Genomic DNA, 19293 nt, shown 5'->3' on the forward strand with positions numbered 1-19293 from the left:
TCATTCATGATGAAATAACTGTTGTAGAAGATGTTAGCAATTGTTCAGACATTTTGAAGCGTATAGATGATATAAGAAAGAAGTTAGATAGACCGCAAAGCGGTGAGGGCGAAGCCCGTGAGAACATTTATGTTTCATTGACTTTCTCCAGTAACGAGAACTTTTATGAGATAATATTGAAGAGAGATGATTTTAATATGGTGTAAATGGTAGCTTGGGCAGCTTTAGGCGCAATGGGAACAAAAGCATTAGCATTTGGAGCAAAAGCACTTGGAGCTTATGACGCAGTAAATAAAATGAGTGGAGGAAGGGTTTCAAAGACATTAGATGCAAATAAAGGAAAGATTGGAGGCTGGGTTGCAAAGAAGTTAAGATTAAATAAAATAGGGCTCATAAATAAAGCATCCAATTTGGTTGCGACCGAGTCAGAAAATGCCTTAGGAAAGGACGATGAGTTTGCAAAACACGCAAAAGACTTTAATGACCAGATGAAAGGTGAAACAATGCATTTAAATAGAGTCGATGGAACTAAAGAAAATGTTTCTTCTCCACAACTTCCACCAGTAGTTCTTCCGTATGGTCCCTATGGAATGTATGGAAACCCTTACGAAAGACCATTTGACCCATTGACTGGTGGAAGTAATTGGTATCATTACGGACGAAGAAGAAAGACAGTCAAGTTGGAGACAGACGTGAAAGCAACTAAAAAGAAACCAAGGAAGAGAGTTATAAAGCAATGAATTCAACAGGGTAGAAATGAGGTTAGAAATCGGGTTAGATCTAACCTTCTACCCTAAATTTATTTTTGTGCTATGCTTTTCATACGTGTGAGGGTGGTGATATCATTTATTTTTAAGTTTATTTTTTAAAATTATTTTTTATTCTTATATACGAAAAAAAGAGATCTGACATTGTGTCAGATCTCAGTAAAAGTGACATTTACATGTCAAAAAAATAGAATGAGTTTAAGTAATTAAAATTGAGGGTGAGAGTAGTATTGTATGAAATAATATCTCTCACCCTCCAATTCATCCTATGGCGCCGAAAAAATTTTGGTGAAATGCGACCACATTTCACCAAAATTTCTCGGCGCCATATAGAGAACTAGAGAACCTGTGAGGTACTGATACTATCCATGTACCTCGCAGGCTCTAGTTCCAAGCCAAAATGGCTAAAAATTGCCCGCAATTGTTCACATTGCGGCAATTTTTAGCCATTTTGGCTGGGAATTGGAGGGTGAGAGTAGTATTGTATGAAATAATATCTCTCACCTCCAATTCATCCTATGGCGCCGAAAAAATTTTGGTGAAATGCGACCACATTTCACCAAAATTTCTCGGCGCCATATAGAGAACTAGAGCCTGTGAGGTACTGATACTATCCATGTACCTCGCAGGCTCTAGTTCCAAGCCAAAATGGCTAAAAAATTGCCCGCAATTGTTCACATTGCGGGCATTTTTAGCCATTTTGGCTGGGAATTGGAGGGTGAGAGTAGTATTGTATGAAATAATATCTCTCACCTCCAATTCATCCTATGGCGCCAAAAAAATTTTGGTGAAATGCGACCACATTTCACCAAAATTTCTCGGCGCCATATAGAGAACTAGAGCCTGTGAGGTACTGATACTATCCATGTACCTCGCAGGCTCTAGTTCCAAGCCAAATGGCTAAAAATTGCCCGCAATTGTTCACATTGCGGGCAATTTTTAGCCATTTTGGCTGGGAATTGGAGGGTGAGAGTAGTATTGTATGAAATAATATCTCTCACCCTCCAATTCATCCTATGGCGCCGAAAAATTTTGGTGAAATGCGACCACATTTCACCAAAATTTCTCGGCGCCATATAGAGAACTAGAGCCTGTGAGGTACTGATACTATCCATGTACCTCGCAGGCTCTAGTTCCAAGCCAAATGGCTAAAAATTGCCCGCAATTGTTCACATTGCGGGCAATTTTTAGCCATTTTGGCTGGGAATTGGAGGGTGAGATAGTATTGTATGAAATAATATCTCTTCACCCTCCAATTCATCCTATGGCGCCGAAAAATTTTGGTGAAATGCGACCACATTTCACCAAAATTTCTCGGCGCCCATATAGAGGAACTAGAGCCTGTGAGGTACTGATACTATCCATGTACCTCGCAGGCTCTAGTTCCAAGCCAAAATGGCTAAAAATTGCCCGCAAATTGTTCACATTGCGGGCAATTTTAGCCATTTTGGCTGGGAATTGGAGGGTGAGAGTAGTATTGTATGAAATAATATCTCTCACCCTCCAATTCATCCTATGGCGCCGAAAAAATTTTGGTGAAATGCGACCACATTTTCACCAAAAATTTCTCGGCGCCATATAGAGAACTAGAGCCTGTGAGGTACTGATACTATCCATGTACCTCGCAGGCTCTAGTTCCAAGCCAAAATGGCTAAAAATTGCCCGCAATTGTTCACATTGCGGGCAATTTTTAGCCATTTTGGCTGGAATTGGAGGGTGAGAGTAGTATTGTATGAAATAATATCTCTCACCCTCCAATTCTCCTATGGCGCCGAAAAAATTTTGGTGAAATGCGACCACATTTCACCAAAATTTCTCGGCGCCATATAGAACTAGAGCCTGTGAGGTACTGATACTATCCATGTACCTCGCAGGCTCTAGTTCCAAGCCAAAATTGGCTAAAAATTGCCCGCAATTGTTCACATTCCATCTTTTGTTGGTAAGACGAAGAATATGAAATAAATTATGAAGAAGATAATGATGAATAAAATATCACTTTTTATATTTTTGACACGTAAAGTTGTCACTTTTCTGTCAAACTGTTTTTATCGTTTTCGTATATAACATTATTTTATTTTTATATAAATGACAGAACAAAAGCAACTCATACAAATCGAAAAATATAACAAACATACATTTAAACATTTATTCTTCCTTCCTGAGTATAACATGTTCTTTACACTTCATTCTAGACCAGTTGACTATACACTGACTGTTTATAAAGATTGTCATGGTAGTTTTATAAAAACTTATGATGAAGGTAAGTTAACAAGACTATGCATTTCAAAACTTGAGAAACTTTATGACTTCAAGTATGACTACAATAGAGTTAACATTGACGATGAAGATATAGAAGAAAATTTATGAGAACGTTTATTTTTTCATTAGTGAGTTCGTTAGTGAGGTGAAATGGTTGGTGGTTTTGTAAATATTTAAGGTTAAGTTAGTTTTTGCGTTCATGTTGTAAAATATACGTTAACGGTTTTGTAAAGTGTCAAATTCACATATAATGGGTAAGGAGGCGCGCAGTGCCGCCGTACACATGATAGGTAATCTATCTCACGGTAATGTTTCTTTTCCATTTTTTGCCATATTGGATGATATGACACGTAAAGTTCTCAAAACTAAATTATTGAAAAACAAGTCTCCAACTCAACAGCGAAGGTTTTAAGAAAACTTTTAGAGGAGTTTATTCCTTACTGCATCTGGACCGATAACGGCGGTGAAAACCGCAGTGAATTCGGCCAGGTTATGCAGGAAAACGGAATAGTTTGGAAGCACACCTTGCCGTATATGCCAAGACAGAACGGCAAGGTGGAGCGCCTGTGGCCAAGCTTAGAAAAGTTTTTGCCAGACGAGTTGGATGATATTCAACAAATCAAGGACTCAGTTCAGCAGTTCATTGAAAAATACAACAATACACCACATTTATCTCTCGATATTAATCCAAAAACGAATAGTAATTACACTCCTAACGAATTATTCGAAGTTTTCAAAATTTTGGTACGAGCCAGAAATGCAAAAATGGGAGTTATATATCAAAGACGAATGGGTCTTAGCAAAATTTGAATAATTACATCATTTTAAATGACTACTAAACAATTTTATTTATGATCAAATTTTATATATTTTTTTGGATCAAATCCATTTTAATAGAATTTATATACTATTCATCTATTAGTAAACACTACCGTATATTATTTTTTAAGCTATCTTATTTTTTGAAATTTTATTCAAATCTTTGGTCGCAAGAAGAATTGCATGATAAATAAAAACATTTAATCAAAGTCAATTTTATTTTTCATATTCAAATGGACTGAGTGTTAACATTTAACATTTTTTGCTAATTGTCGTCAAAAATTAGGCGTAAAGCAAAAATTGATATTTCATATGGTTTTATGATAGATAAGCATTATATTCCCACTCATTATATTCGTAAATTTTGAGGTTTATCCTTCGCTTTTAAGATCATTGAATTTGATTTTTATATAAAATAGTTATATATTAGAAAATAATATGAGTTTATGTGATATTATTTTTCAGAAGATTTCATTCTATATGCCTATGAAAAGTACTCTCAAAACTAACTTTTTCCTAATTATAATTAAATCTAGAATATTGTATTATGCTTAGTATTATTTCATTTTTCTCATTCAATTTAGAATTTACAAATGTCAAAAAATTGAGAGCTGTCACTTTTGATGAATTTCTGTTTACAACAGGGATGGTATTTTTGGAGCATTTATATTACATTGGTACTAAGGCTTTTGGAAAATTTACAAAATAAATTTAATATTTTGTAAATGTTATCGGTTCTTACGCTTTTGGAAGGAGGGATGATATTTTTGGAGCATTTATATTACATTGGTACTAAGGCTTTTGGAAAATTTACAAAATAAATTTAATATTTTGTAAATGTTATCGGTTCTTACGCTTCCTCTCTTCATCAAGATGCTTCCTCACTTCATCATGCGTCCATCATGCAGCTTCTCTCTTCATTAAGGTGCTTCCTCTCTTGATCAAGATGCTTCCTCTCTTCATCAAGATGCTTCCTCTCTTCATCAAGATGCTTCCTCTCTTCAACAAAGTGCTTCCTCTCTTCTTCAAAGTACTTCCTCTCTTGATCAAGATGCTTCCTCACTCCATCATGCAGCTTCCTCTCTTGATCAAGATGCTTCCTCTCTTGATCATGCAGCTTCCTCTCTTCAACAAAGTGCTTCCTCTCTTCTTCAAAGTACTTCCTCTCTTGATCAAGGTGCTTCCTCTCTTCATCAAGATGCTTCCTCTCTTCTTCAAAGTACTTCCTCTCTTGATCAAGGTGCTTCCTCTCTTGATCAAGGTGCTTCCTCTCTTCATCAAGATGCTTCCTCTCTTCTTCAAAGTACTTCCTCTCTTGATCAAGGTGCTTCCTCTCTTCAACAAAGTGCTTCCTCTCTTCTTCAAAGTACTTCCTCTCTTGATCAAGGTGCTTCCTCTCTTCATCAAGATGCTTCCTCTCTTCTTCAAAGTACTTCCTCTCTTGATCAAGGTGCTTCCTCTCTTCAACAAAGTGCTTCCTCTCTTCTTCAAAGTACTTCCTCTCTTGATCAAGGTGCTTCCTCTCTTGATCATGCAGCTTCCTCTCTTCAACAAAGTACTTCCTCTCTTGATCAAGGTGCTTCCTCTCTTCATCAAGATGCTTCCTCTCTTCTTCAAAGTACTTCCTCTCTTGATCAAGGTGCTTCCTCTCTTCAACAAAGTGCTTCCTCTCTTCTTCAAAGTACTTCCTCTCTTGATCAAGGTGCTTCCTCTCTTCAACAAAGTGCTTCCTCTCTTCTTCAAAGTACTTCCTCTCTTGATCAAGGTGCTTCCTCTCTTCATCAAGATGCTTCCTCTCTTCTTCAAAGTACTTCCTCTCTTGATCAAGGTGCTTCCTCTCTTCAACAAAGTGCTTCCTCTCTTCTTCAAAGTACTTCCTCTCTTGATCAAGGTGCTTCCTCTCTTGATCATGCAGCTTCCTCTCTTCAACAAAGTACTTCCTCTCTTGATCAAGGTGCTTCCTCTCTTCATCAAGATGCTTCCTCTCTTCTTCAAAGTACTTCCTCTCTTGATCAAGGTGCTTCCTCTCTTGATCAAGGTGCTTCCTCTCTTCATCAAGATGCTTCCTCTCTTCTTCAAAGTACTTCCTCTCTTGATCAAGGTGCTTCCTCTCTTCAACAAAGTGCTTCCTCTCTTCTTCAAAGTACTTCCTCTCTTGATCAAGGTGCTTCCTCTCTTCAACAAAGTGCTTCCTCTCTTCTTCAAAGTACTTCCTCTCTTGATCAAGGTGCTTCCTCTCTTCAACAAAGTGCTTCCTCTCTTCTTCAAAGTACTTCCTCTCTTGATCAAGGTGCTTCCTCTCTTGATCATGCAGCTTCCTCTCTTCAACAAAGTACTTCCTCTCTTGATCAAGGTGCTTCCTCTCTTCATCAAGATGCTTCCTCTCTTCTTCAAAGTACTTCCTCTCTTGATCAAGGTGCTTCCTCTCTTCAACAAAGTGCTTCCTCTCTTCTTCAAAGTACTTCCTCTCTTGATCAAGGTGCTTCCTCTCTTCAACAAAGTGCTTCCTCTCTTCTTCAAAGTACTTCCTCTCTTGATCAAGGTGCTTCCTCTCTTGATCATGCAGCTTCCTCTCTTCAACAAAGTACTTCCTCTCTTGATCAAGGTGCTTCCTCTCTTCATCCAGATGCTTTCTCTCTTCTTCAAAGTACTTCCTCACTCCATTATGCAGTTGCTTCTTTTCTTCATCAATTCCTCTTCACCCTGGAGCTCCTCAGCTTTATATCATTTTAATTGGATTTTTTGAAATCCACCTGCAGTAGGATAAAGGAGATGTAACTCACGACTAAGAACCTGGCCATATGCTCCATTCCAGGCCAAAACAGATTGCATAGCCACAAACAGATTGAAATACCAATCCTGTTGCTGCATGGGGCGTCCATATTCCATTTGGAAGACTTGCATCATCACATTTGGATCTGTAAGGACTTTGTCGTTGACAAAATTGGGCCTTGCAGGAGGAACTCCATTTGCTACAATGTATCTGGAAGCAAGAGGTTTGTTCATATCCAATGGATAGATTCCTGTTGCTTTAAAAGCATTTTCGATGTTTGTAGCTGTGCAAGACACACTACATGCATCAAGGAAGCTGCGAACCATGATATAGCGCAGTTCTCTGGCGTTCCATACATAATTGATCACCATATGCCCTTGCTGATCGTACCGGATAGTCGCCATATCAAACAACTTCTTGAATTGGACCTTCAAGGGAGAAAAAATCCCAACATCAAGAGGTTGTAAGATATGAGATGTATGGCCTGGGAGAACAAGAAGCTCGATATTGAAGGCGCTCAAGAGGCGAACGGCCAAGAAAGAGAGCCTGGATGGATAACCATCTATAATTAGGAGAAAAGGTACCTGGGCATCAAACACATTCATTTGAGACCTTTTCTCCTGTACTTTGCAGATGAACATGATACAGTATACCATAAAAAGGTATTTGTTCATCCATCCACTCTCGGAGCGAACAAAAAAAGCGTCCAGATCTTCCAATTCCGCATCAAGGGTCTTCTTTTGTGGAAGTATCACCATTGGCTTCATAGTTGTACCATCTGCAAAGATGGTACAGACCCCTGTAAGATGTGGAAGCTGAGACTTTTCAGCGCGAACTGGGCGATTCCGGCCAGCAGTAAGAACTTTATAGCGACGTTTGGAATAGAGCATTGTCTCGTCCATATTCGCAATAAACTTCTTCCTGCGGGCAAAGTATCTATGCTTGGAGAGGAAAAATTGGCGAATATGGTTTGCGTCACAGGTAGAGCGTCGGAGCATATCAATAGTTTGGGAGCTCACAATCCGAATTGACAATTCTCGTTAACGAAAAAGGGATTTGACGGAGTCAAATCCCCGCTCACAAAAAGTGGACTTTACATGTCAAATTTTATATGCATGTAATGTCCACTTTTATGAGTTTTAGGAAGGAATTGGAAGCCATGAGTTACTGACATTGCATCAGTATCTCATAGCCTCCAATTCCTTCAAAAAATGGGAGAAACTTTGTCCGAATAGTTTAACATTCGGACAAAGTTTCTCCCATTTTAAGAAGGAATTGGAGGGTAAGAGATATACCATATGAATGTATATCTCTTACCCTCCAATTCCTTCTAGAAAGTGTCCAAACTTTGGGTTAATTGCAAACTATTAACCCAAAGTTTCTCCCATTTGTAGTGGAGATGGAAGGCATTGGGTATATATTAATACAATATACCTCAAAGCCTTCCATCTCCACTACAAATGGGAGAAACTTTGTCCGAATAGTTTAACATTCGGACGAAGTTTCTCCCATCTTTCAATGTAATTGCTACCTGTGAGGTACTGACTTGAAGTCAGTGCTTCACAGGTAGCAATATCCAAAAATTTAAAAACATTTTATCAGTTCGTTAGAGAACTAGAGCCTCCTAGGTACTGAACCAGAATCAGTGCCTAGGGGACTCTAGTGATCTATATAAATCTGAGAAACTTTGAGGAAATTGTTCGACATTTCCTCCAAGTTTCTCAGCAATTTAGCGAGGAATGTTCGTTATCGTGTAGATATTTATAATATATACATGATAACAAACATTCCCCGCTAAAAGATGTAAAATCTTATAAGAAATAATTGCAAAAGAATAACAAATTGCAACAAATTTTATATGAAACTGAACCTTATGAGGTAGTGATTCAAGATCACCGCCTCATAAGATTCAGTTTCAATCTCAAGTATCTCAAAAGTAAGGCTCTATTTTTTGCCATGTAAAGTGTCACTTTTTCTGTCAAACCGTTTTTATCGTTTTCGTTTACAACAATATCAATGATAACTAAAGTATGACTTAAAAAGTGACAATTAGATTTGAAATAAAAAACATTTTTGAGTCAGTTTTTGAGGATTGTTATTGCCAATTTATTCATGAGAGTGTATCAAGAATTATCGGTTAATAGTTGATTTTCTTGAATATTTTGGTGTTGAATCCTAAAATGTCAATTCAGAATTTTGAGATTTGATATATAAAAATAAAACCTCTTAGTGTTATTCTTTAAATAATGTTCTAATCATATATGAGTTATATATTTGAATCATATCAAAATATATATACAAGTGAATACCTAAAAACAATTGTTAATTTGACATCAACCCCTAAATGGGAAAGTGCAGTTCAAGCATGTGACGGATTGAGAATAAGCTCTCCATATTGTTTAATTGAGAAAAATTCTGATTGTATGTGGCATTCGAAAGCGAATGAGTATGGCTGGCTAATATTTGATTTTCCTATGAAACTATTGACAATTACAGGTTATAAAATATACACACCCATTGACTGCAATGCACTAAGAAATCATTACCTGAAAGGAAGCAATAATGGAATTGATTGGGAAGAGATAACATATATCAATTCAAATACTCCATTAGAAAATCGAGGAAAATGGGTTAAATATAATGTGAATGAAAGCACTTTCAGAATGTTTAAAATCGAAGAAGAACATAGTGCATCAGGGAGCGAATCTGTTGATAAATCCTTTGGGATGATAAAAGTTGACTTTTTGACAACAAAAATCATTGAAACTAATATAAGAAAAGAGACTATAACTTGCAAATGTTCTAGCTCAAAAACATATCAATATTTATTTATGATTTCTACTCATTCTATAACTAATTCTTAAAATTTTACTTATAAATAAGAATGATCATGTTTGATTCTAATCATTTGATGCAACAAAATCATATCTCGATAATGATTATTCTCAATTCAATTGCATGATACTTTTCAATAACTGTCAAATTTTCGAATTATTCTTTTATGTATTTAAGGCAGTAAAATTTCGCTATGAGTTATTTTTATTTCAAATGTTCTTCACTGTTAGAAGGAAAAAATAATTATTTGTTAGATAAAAGACGTGTAAAGTTAAGTTCTGTTTATGATAAGTGTAATGTCACTTTTTAAAATGATTTTCTCGCTGTTTATTACGGCATACAGTGAAATTGGGATATTCGAAAAAGTGTATAATGATAAAATAATTCTTATTGATATTAGTGGTTCTTCTAAGCAAGATAGTAATGGTTCAATGCAAATGACAAAACCGGAATACGCTATATACCCATGGAACAAACAATATGACTGGTGTTCTAATTGTATGAGAAGCTATGATGAACATCCCTATATTCGTTTTTCTTTGAAAAATAAAAGGTTTAGATTCAATAGTTATTTCATCCGCTGTGGTTGTTGCTATGATGGATGCTGTTGTGAAGAAGATAATTATGGCTGTTTCTACTGTTGCCTATATTCATGGTCATTGCGAATATCAGATGATAATAAAACGTGGACAGAAGTTCATCGAATGAAAGACGAAGATATGCGTCGATGCAACGAGAAGACATACAAACTCGATAAAACATACAGTGCTAAATATGTTGAAGTCATCCAGAACGAAGCATGTCCCGGTGATCCTCCATGCATTGCTCTTAACCGATTTGAACTTTATGGCGATGTCATTGATGACAACGGTGTTTCCGATGATTTTGTTTCATACCACGATGATGACGACGATGTCAGTATCATTGGTCATATTTCTAAAAACGGCAATGTCAAGCTTGTTTAAATAAAGTCTCATTAAATATGACAACAAACATATTATTAGATCAATCTCGAAATTCTCGCGGTATTCATTATGAAAGTCCTGTGTCAACTGATATTAGATTTAGTGATAACTGTTATAAATAGTGAAATTATTTTTTAAAATAAAAGTAAAAAATTTTAAGGGTGCGCCCGGGAGGATCATGTAAACTTCAGAATTTAGAACCTTAATTTTAAGCAATAACTTGGTACCTAAATAGGTAGGAAAACTCTAAAAATATCAAAAAATACAACTTGGCTCCATAATAATCCTGTCATGGTGGCTGTTTGTATCCCCTAGTATTTTCCTCTTGAATCTCTTTTTCTGTCGAAATTAAATTCAAATCTCAGAAGTAGAAGTGAATAATCGACTTATTACTGCTATTATACGAATAAATAAATTCATTATATTATTTTTATTTACATAATATCTGTTTGAAGTCCATAATTCTATAAATTTTTCTTCAAAAACATTACAATCTTGATAGTTTTGATACTGTTTAATAGGTTTTTGGCACCTTATTTAGTATTTACTACGTATAGAGTCGATCTGAACTTAATTTTCGGAAATTTAAAATATTTATTATAAGTAAAATCTGATTTGAAATTTATGTTTAACTACTCATATCTTGCATTATCCTGAGTAGCTTTTGTAAAAATTCATCAAAAAAGATTTTAACGTGCTTTAATTTTTATTTTTTAAAATAATGCATATTATTATATAACTAGCATATTTACAAATTTTAGTGCTTTCAAAAATTTAATCCTCCTCCTCTCAAATAAACGTACATCCGGGTGGCCTGTTTTTTGCAAAAAATAAAATTTCATTTTTTATGCTTAAAAAGTCAGAATTTTTATTTGCTTCTGGGATATATGATGGCTATATCAGATACCCATTCTTTTTGATACTCAACATTAAACATAAAACTTAGCCGTTAAGGCTCTTCTGAAAATATTTTTTTTCCGAAAAATTTTCGAAAAAATCAAAAAATTTAAAATATAGATCCAAGGTGATGTGATTTTTGCATCCCTGGGATGGACGATACACCCAAAGTGTCACCTTTTTGGGATAACATGAATTTTAAATATCATGAGAGTTCTGCAAACCATATGCACAATATCTATTCAGCCTGACTTCTTGTATATATGAGTTAGACTTCTTAAATATTGTGCTTGGGGCGATATAAGCATTTCCGAGATTACCATCGTGCTCTATAGTATGCTACTTCTCCCTAGTTCTAGCTCAGTTCCAAGGATATTGGCGTTCAAGGATTTGGCAAGGTCCTTCCGAAGTCTCTCATTCGATGAGAGATTTCGGAAGAATCTTGCCTTAAAGTACTCCAACTCTTGTTCTTTTGTTCCTAAATAGTGAGAAAAGTTATTTGACTACTTAAGGTAGAGATTATCCGAGGTCCCTCATTTGATGAGAGGCCTCGGATAATCTCTGCCTTAAAATTGTACACTTGTAGTCCATGAGAGTGTAAGTATACATTGATAGGACAGCTTTCTTCTGAAGTCTTAGATTTGATGAGAACCTCAGAAGAAAACTGTCCTATTTTATAGTAAAAGGAGTTTCAGGAGCTCCAAAGCTCCCTTTCGTAAGGATTAGAAGCTTTGGAGCTCCTGGTTCGTAGATGTGTTTCGCATCTTTCATCAGCAAAGGACATTTACCATCTGGGACTCTGTTGATGGTGACTCAGGAGCTCCAAAGCTCCCTTTAGTAAGGATTAGAAGCTTTGAAGCTCCTGGTTCGTAGACGTGTTTCGCATCTTTCATCAGAAGAGGCCCAAATGGTAAATAGCCTCTGCTGATGAGCTTCAGGAGCTCCAAGGCTCCCTCTTGTAACGATTAGGAGCTTTGTAGCTCCTGAAGGTAAGGTAGGATTGCTCTGATTTCTAATCAGTAGATGCCATGCCTCATTATGAACTCTACTGACAAGAGATCAAGAGCTCCAAGGACTCCCTTTTTAGTTAGTGGCGTTCTCACCATTTAGTAGGATTGCTGATCCTACTAATGAAGTGATCACTTAGTATACGTTTTGAATAAATTGAATTTTTTTAGAATTTAGTATTTTTAGTTAGTATACATATCTTGGGTACGGAGGCACTGCGTTCCACCTTACCCAATACTTGTGAATTTGATACTTTACAAAACCGCTAACGTATATTTTACAACACGAACGCAAAAACTAACTTAACCTTAAATATTTACAAAGCCACCAACCACTTCACCTCACTAACGTTTTCACTAACGACTTTACTACTGTAAAAGATAAACGTTCTCATTTACAAAAGTATTGCAACTCTTCCCATTGCTTTGCTTCACACAACAGTTCATATTCTTCACTATCGCTGCTGTCACTCCAATCGTCAGAGTCAAAGTCACTGTCAAAATAAATGTTAGTAAGTTTTGACAAAGCTAATGAAACACGCTTACCGTCTGTATCTATTGCTTTTATATATCTCCCATTATGTTTGTTGTCGTAAACGCTCAAACTAACTTTACCCTTTCTCCCTCGTATCTGATAGAATGTATTTTCACGAGGAACGAAGAACAAGTTCTTGAACTCATGACCGTTGTAGTTTGTTATCTCAATAGTTTTCGTCATTTATATAAAAATAAAATAAAAAATAAATGATATCACCACCCTCACACGTATGAAAACATAGCACAAAAATAAATTTAGGGTAGATGGGTATATCTAACCCGATTTCTAACCTCATTTCTACCCTGTTGAATTCATTGCTTTACAACTCTCTTCCTTTCTCCAACTCTTCTAGCTTTTTCTTAAGTTCAGCAATGTTGTCTTCATGAAGTTTAATCTTTCTCAAAATTCCTTCTTTATCTAATGGTTGCTTTATCTTTCTAAACTGAACTCTATCATCCTTCATAGTATGAATGTAAAAACCTTCTGGAACCGCTCCTGATTTAATGTATTCTACCAAAAACTTTTGTTTCATTGCTTCAGTGACTTTATTTGTCATTTCAATCAAATAAAAATTTTAATATTAAATAAAAATAACGTTATTTTTTCAGTAAGGAAACGCAGGAGTTTTACGATTTATTTGAGGAGTAGGTTCTGGTTTAAATGTTGGAGTCGGTTTTGGAGTTGACTTTTGAACAGGAGTTTGTACTTTCATAGGTTCAGGAGTCATTGAAGGTGTTGTTTGTGAAGGTGTTGGTTTTGATGTTGGTTTTGGCGAAGGTGTCGGAGTTTGTTTAACTTCAGCTACTTCAGTATTATTTACAACATTTGCTTTATTTCTTTTCAACATCATAACTGCTCCTGCTGTAGCTAGCAAACCTAGTGGGAGACCATATTTTATATAAGGACTTGACCAAATGCTATTTTTGACAGGAGCTGGTGGAACACCTAACCTTGGTGAGACTGCTCTTTGCCATTGTGCAGCTTGTAAGAAATATTCAATAGGTGCTCCATAATCGTTTGGTAAAGTTTGTTTCACAGATGGTGAAGGGTCACGAGAGATTGATGAAGAACTCATTTATAAGCTTTAAAAATAAACGTTCATCCTTTATTCCTCACTGTCGTCCGCAGCTAAGTTATAGTCATCTAATCTTATTATTGGGATTCCATTAGCACGCACCTGAATGGCAAAGCAACAATCCCTCATAAATCCAATAAGTGGCTTTGGTACATTTTCAGTTGCTAGTTCAATATGTCCTTTAACAGACAATTTGTATGTTATTGGAGCAGTAGATGTTTGACCCTGCATGAAGCAAAAGTCCACTTCTGTTGGAAAACCACATAAGAAATGTGTGTTGTCATAGCTATCCCATTTATGTTCCACACTACCATCATCCACCAATGACCTCATAACATCTTCATTAAATCCTATCATATCATTGTTTGTATTGCAAGCGTTCGCAACCATTTCATAAAATACAGGTCCATATGATTTTTCAGGTTCTGCAGGCATATTTCCATAAGCTCCCATGGAAAGCTGAAGATATTTAAACTTAGGGTTCTCAAAATTAACATAATAGTTGTCTTTCTTTCTAAATAGTGCCCAAATACTTTTAACATTAATAGGCGTATAAGCTGCTGTAAATGTTGCACTTGAACTATCTGTATTCTTTGAGAATGAACCGTCCATAGGAATCCAATCCATAACTTTAACAGGAAAACATAAAGCCTCGTTTGTATAATGTTCTACAAGTTCTGTATAAATGTTAGGGTCTAAAGAGAATGACTTTGGATGAATAAAACATTCATTAAAATCCATCTTTGTTCGAAATAGTTGCTGGGTTACAGTTGTAATAGTAACTGTTCCACTAGCTTCTACTGCCTTCGTTATCATAGTGAATGGTTCATTCCATGGAACAAATTTATTTGTCGGTGGATTTGAATCTGGAGCAAATGCAACTTTAAGAGTTGGATTGAAAGCAATGATATCATTTACAGATATAGATGTGCATTGTAAGGCGTCGCTACTGAACTTTACTTTAAGCTGAATGTTTCCTGCAAAAGCTGGAATAAATCGAATAGCTTCTAATGGAAGGAATCTTCTAACAGGAATTCTTAAACGAAGCTTAAAATCAAATGATTTTCCTGCTGTAATTGGACCACTAACAATTTGTCCTGTTCTGCATGTTCCCGAATGACTCCATACATCTTCATGTCGAGTCTTTGAGAAAACATCTACTTTCTTTATTTGTTCGGTAGTTTGTGAGTTTGAAGTTATATATGCTTCTTCTCTTGCGTTGTCTTGAGAATATACGATACGACCATTTGCAAGGATTTGATATCCAGCAACTGCATAGAAAGCGTCATCGAAACCAATCCAAAATCCTGGTGGGTTTGTTTTATTGGAACCTGAACCAATTTCTTTATCTACAATAAATTGACCTTCCATTTTATACGTAATGAATGTATTGTAAAGGTCCAACATATTTTCACCAGGAGGTGAGAGATTGAATGTTACCCATGTGTTATCTTTAGCAGTTCCAGGTTGTGATGGAATCTTTGCATCAGAATATTTTCTATTAGTGTCACCAATTTGAACTGCATTGTCTATGATATCGAAATATGAGCGAATCTGATGAATATGCTCTGCTGGAGTAAATTCGTTTAGCTGTTCGTTCTGCATGTATTTACTTCAGATAAAAATATCTATTTACTTCATTATTCTCACTCTTCTTCTTGGCATTCGTGGTGGAAGTTGTTTCTTGACATTTTCAATGAACTGTACATTCTCTTTTGTCTCAACTTCTTTCACTGGCGGGTCAGGTTCTTTGACTCGGTTTGTTTTTCAATGAAATTCACGAACTTTGCAATAAGCTCTTGGTTCGTTATTGAAAGTACATCTGGCTTCTTTTCTTCTGTTCTTTTTGCTCAGTTTGAACAGAAGGTTTTATATGGGCTTCGCCCTCGGTGCCATGCACCTTAATGTTGTCGCTCTCTGCATTCGCTAATGGAACCTTTCTTTTTCTTACGTATATTTTACCATCTTTACTCTGACTTACATAATAGAAAGGATGTTGTATTCCTCTTGCGTCATTTAATATAATAGACTCTCGCTCTGATTTTGACAAGCTCATTTTACATTGGTTAAAGTTTAATTTAGTTTTTTATCTGCAGTCAAATGACTCAGACAAGCCCTACGGACAAGACCCAAGGGGTCATAGATGTTGAAGCATTGAAGAAAGAAATTCGTGAGCAAATTTTATCCGAACTGAAGGAACAAAAACAAGAACAAAAGCCAGAGAGACCAAAGAGAAAACTTAGTGAAAAACAACTTGCTGCATTAGCTGCTGGAAGACAGAAGAACCCACGTTTGCTGGCGAAGAAAGCTAGAGAAGAAGCTGAAGCAAAAGCTAAAGAAGCTGAAGCAAAGAAAGAGTAAATGGTTTATTTTTATCCGAATTAAATGTATAGACAAATACCTTTATCTGTTGCGTTCAGTAGTGAAAACCCTGACGTCAAAATAAAGGGGAACAGAGTAACGTTTAAGTTTCCAACAGACTGGATTGTGAACATAAATGAAGAGAAGTACATTGGCATAACAAATATGTATATAACACGTGCTTTCAGAAAGGTTGACTTTATACTTCAAGTCGAGATAGAAAATGACGAACAGTCTTTAAGCGCCCAAAACATTCACATATACAAATACTTTAAAGACGATACAACATTGCAACAATGTATGATTTCATTTAATGAAATGTTCGAGAAAAAGTTTAACATTGAAGTACAAACTTTACAGCCTTTACGTGAGTTTCTTGCACAACTGAAAGAAGAAGGTAGTCAGCCACAACTTATAGACTTTCATTATGAATTTAATGAAAATGAAGATGGAACTCATGACTGTCAGTTTGTTATATATTCACCATTCAATGAAGTAGCTAAAAAGAAAGAAAATCCATTACGTATAAGATTTCAAATCTCTGAACCAAGTGATGATTTCAAAAATGTTTTCAATTATGATGCAATGCTTCCGAGGAAAAATGATTTTTCCGAAATTAGATTGCCAGGTATTTGGGATAGAAAACAAGCAATATTATATTCAAACCTAAGTAAAGGAGTTGAAAATGAGTTCATTGGTCATACAAGAAATTCACTATTACAAACTAACTGGTTTCAATCGTGAGTTTTGGATAGACATGTACTCAACTCATGACCATAAAGCACCCGTGTTCTTGCCTCCAGATAGAAAAGATTGTTTATACATTGAAGCTCAACTCTTAAATTCTACAATAGCTGTATTGTAAAATCTACGCTAGTTTTATTTTTTCTGAAAATTTTTATTTGAGTGAAAGGCATGGAAGGTGAAGACGTTTGGGAAACACTTGTTTGCTGACAACGACTATGAAATTAACACAGAATATCACACAATATTAGGAAAAAAATCTACAGGAAAAATTGTGAGTGAATGGATGAGCGATGGATATTATAGGTTATGTTTAAACGGTCAAAAATACTTCAAGCACAAAACTTATAGCAGAACAATTCATACTTAACCCAGACAACTTACCTCAAGTAACCATATAAATCATATACGAACAGACAATAGAATAGAAAATTTAAGATATGTAACATCACAACAAAACAATAAAAACAGATGTAAAAGCAAATGGTATAAATTATAACTATGTAGATGAAAATTGGTGAAAACTCCATTGAAGTTAAAACATATGGAAAAATGAGTTCGATGATTTATACTATGACCCAGAACAAGACCTCTTCTATTTCTTTAATGAATTCGCAATAGAGAGCTTCATGTAATGGAAAAACAATAAATGTGGAACTCTGTATGTAAATGCATGGACTGTAAAAGGAAAACTTACAAAAATTTCATACAGTGCATTCAAACGTCAATATAATCTTATATGACCTCACTGCTGACAAAAATAAATGACCTCATTATTTTTCTCATTCATGTTCTCAGAACTTAAGCTTTCTTATGAATGAAGTCTTAGTCTGAATAGAAAAGTTAAACTTTTCCTCAAATGCAAGTGTAGCAGACTTACATAAGTCAAATCCAATCTCTTGACCGTCATAAAGTGCTTTGTAAAGTTTCATTAAACTGAACTCAGAGTCTTTGTCATATGTTCCAACAGGTATGTGAATGTTCTTATCTTCATTGTAATAGCATTGTATAGCTTCAGGAAACATTTCATTTGCTGTTAAAGCAAGGACGTCTTGTTTGACACCTTTGCAACGTGCATGGAATGCAACTTCATTTAAATCGTTAGTGAGTAAGTCTATGTAAGTCTTCTTTCCACAAAATATTGACTTGTATGCTAAACTTTGTTTTCCAGGTGTTATTTCTGCGAAGTCAGAATGGAACTGACCTAATGTTTTACCAATAAGTTCTCTACCGTATCTCTTCTTAAACTCTGCTGCAAGCTTTGGTATGTCTTCATTGAAAATATGCATGCTATCACAGTCCTGGTAAAATATTTGAAGTCCCATATCTTCTGCAGTACAGAATACTTCGTTCATTATTCTCTTCGACATTGACAGAATATTAACACCAAGTGGACAGAAGTTAAAGTATCTGCAAATGCTTTTCGTTAGCTTGAAAATAGTTTTATCCGAACCATCCAAACCTTCGAACTTCACTATATGGTTGTAGTTTCTTATAGCATATCTTATAGCATCTTTGTCATCTACTATGGTTATTTTTGACTCAATAGGAGATAGAATAGTTTTGCCATAAATACTGTTCAGAATGAGCTTTATATTTTCTTGCAAAGGATTTCCTTCTTTCTTATACTTTAACCTTAACTCAAACAACTTCTTTACTTCATCTCTTATTCTAATATCTCTGTTTCCATCGTAATAGTATCCTTGCAACACTTCACATTTGACACCTTGATATTTTATGAGGTCTTGTAATGTTATATGGTCAACATACATTAAACAGCAAGTGTTTGAACTTCTGGGAACGTTAAGTTCTGGATTTAGTTCAGGGTCACAAACTATTAAAGGAAAGTGTCTATGTATGCCAATCTCTTTTATCTTAATGAGAACAAAGAAGCCAGACATAAACTTTTCACCAATGGGTTCCTTTTGGTCGTCATCGAATAAATGTCTTATGAGATACTCTGTGCTTAACATTTCTTTCTTCATAACCTTTGGAATACCTTCTAAAGTATAAAGTCTTGCTATAGCTGATGGATATAATGAAACAGCGTCGAAATCAGCAATGAGTTTCTCTTTACTCTTTTGTTTAATGTTATCTGACAACATACATCTTCCACCTTGAATGCATCTCGAAATAAACTCTCTTGGTTTATTTGAGAGGTCATATAAATTTCCATTCGGGAAGTACACTCTGTTCTCAAATAATTTGTTAGCAATTGAACAAATACTAACGTAGTCATAAACGTTTAAATCA

General features: G+C 35.5%; 7 protein-coding genes and 1 pseudogene across 8 annotated transcripts, besides 15 other annotated features; 4 read left to right on the top strand and 4 right to left on the bottom strand.

Moving 5' to 3' along the window:
• Positions 1-888: part of a mobile genetic element that runs on past the window's edge.
• Positions 207-740, top strand: TVAGG3_0206750 (protein of unknown function, DUF4107 family; the record flags this gene model as incomplete). Its single annotated transcript, XM_051226501.1, has 1 exon — positions 207-740. The coding sequence occupies one exon, from the start codon at positions 207-209 to the stop codon at positions 738-740; it is 534 nt and encodes a 177-aa protein (XP_051111487.1).
• Positions 741-888: a terminal%2Cinverted (terminal inverted repeat of Maverick-1A transposon ID:TVAGG3_0206430).
• A 159-nt stretch (positions 889-1047) lies between these two features.
• Positions 1048-1158: a mobile genetic element.
• A 139-nt stretch (positions 1159-1297) lies between these two features.
• Positions 1298-1406: a mobile genetic element.
• Positions 1407-1546: 140 nt separating this feature from the next.
• Positions 1547-1655: a mobile genetic element.
• A 133-nt stretch (positions 1656-1788) lies between these two features.
• Positions 1789-1903: a mobile genetic element.
• Positions 1904-2544: 641 nt separating this feature from the next.
• Positions 2545-2651: a mobile genetic element.
• A 120-nt stretch (positions 2652-2771) lies between these two features.
• Positions 2772-2834: a mobile genetic element.
• A 1619-nt stretch (positions 2835-4453) lies between these two features.
• Positions 4454-4488: a mobile genetic element.
• Positions 4454-4488: a terminal%2Cinverted (terminal inverted repeat of Banshee-A3 transposon ID:TVAGG3_0206820).
• A 246-nt stretch (positions 4489-4734) lies between these two features.
• Positions 4735-7022, bottom strand: TVAGG3_0206830 (annotated as a pseudogene). The gene has a single exon. A coding segment is annotated over exon 1 (2288 nt).
• Positions 7023-7653: 631 nt separating this feature from the next.
• Positions 7654-8628: a mobile genetic element.
• A 1136-nt stretch (positions 8629-9764) lies between these two features.
• Positions 9765-10380, top strand: TVAGG3_0206850 (galactose-binding domain-like family; the record flags this gene model as incomplete). Its single annotated transcript, XM_001294385.1, has 1 exon — positions 9765-10380. A coding segment is annotated over one exon (616 nt), but the record flags the coding sequence as incomplete, so codon positions are not given.
• Positions 10381-10577: 197 nt separating this feature from the next.
• Positions 10578-11430: a mobile genetic element.
• Positions 11431-12000: 570 nt separating this feature from the next.
• Positions 12001-12180: a mobile genetic element.
• Positions 12181-12505: 325 nt separating this feature from the next.
• Positions 12506-13197: a terminal%2Cinverted (terminal inverted repeat of Maverick-1A transposon ID:TVAGG3_0206880).
• Positions 12506-19293: part of a mobile genetic element that runs on past the window's edge.
• Positions 13705-13794, bottom strand: TVAGG3_0206890 (uncharacterized protein; the record flags this gene model as incomplete). The annotated part of the gene is made up of 1 exon (XM_051226502.1): positions 13705-13794. A coding segment is annotated over one exon (90 nt), but the record flags the coding sequence as incomplete, so codon positions are not given.
• On the bottom strand, positions 13966-14166 carry TVAGG3_0206900 (uncharacterized protein; the record flags this gene model as incomplete). The annotated part of the gene is made up of 1 exon (XM_051226503.1): positions 13966-14166. One exon carries the CDS (start codon positions 14164-14166, stop codon positions 13966-13968), a length of 201 nt encoding a protein of 66 aa, XP_051111489.1.
• Positions 16036-16296, top strand: TVAGG3_0206910 (uncharacterized protein; the record flags this gene model as incomplete). The annotated part of the gene is made up of 1 exon (XM_001315727.2): positions 16036-16296. One exon carries the CDS (start codon positions 16036-16038, stop codon positions 16294-16296), a length of 261 nt encoding a protein of 86 aa, XP_001315762.2.
• On the top strand, positions 16321-17040 carry TVAGG3_0206920 (uncharacterized protein; the record flags this gene model as incomplete). The annotated part of the gene is made up of 1 exon (XM_051226504.1): positions 16321-17040. One exon carries the CDS (start codon positions 16321-16323, stop codon positions 17038-17040), a length of 720 nt encoding a protein of 239 aa, XP_051111490.1.
• On the bottom strand, positions 18064-19025 carry TVAGG3_0206930 (organellar and viral DNA polymerase type B; the record flags this gene model as incomplete). Its single annotated transcript, XM_001583303.2, has 1 exon — positions 18064-19025. A coding segment is annotated over one exon (962 nt), but the record flags the coding sequence as incomplete, so codon positions are not given.

Source organism: Trichomonas vaginalis, chromosome IV (genome assembly GCF_026262505.1).
Source record: "Trichomonas vaginalis G3 chromosome IV, whole genome shotgun sequence".
Taxonomy (NCBI): Eukaryota; Parabasalia; order Trichomonadida; family Trichomonadidae; genus Trichomonas; species Trichomonas vaginalis.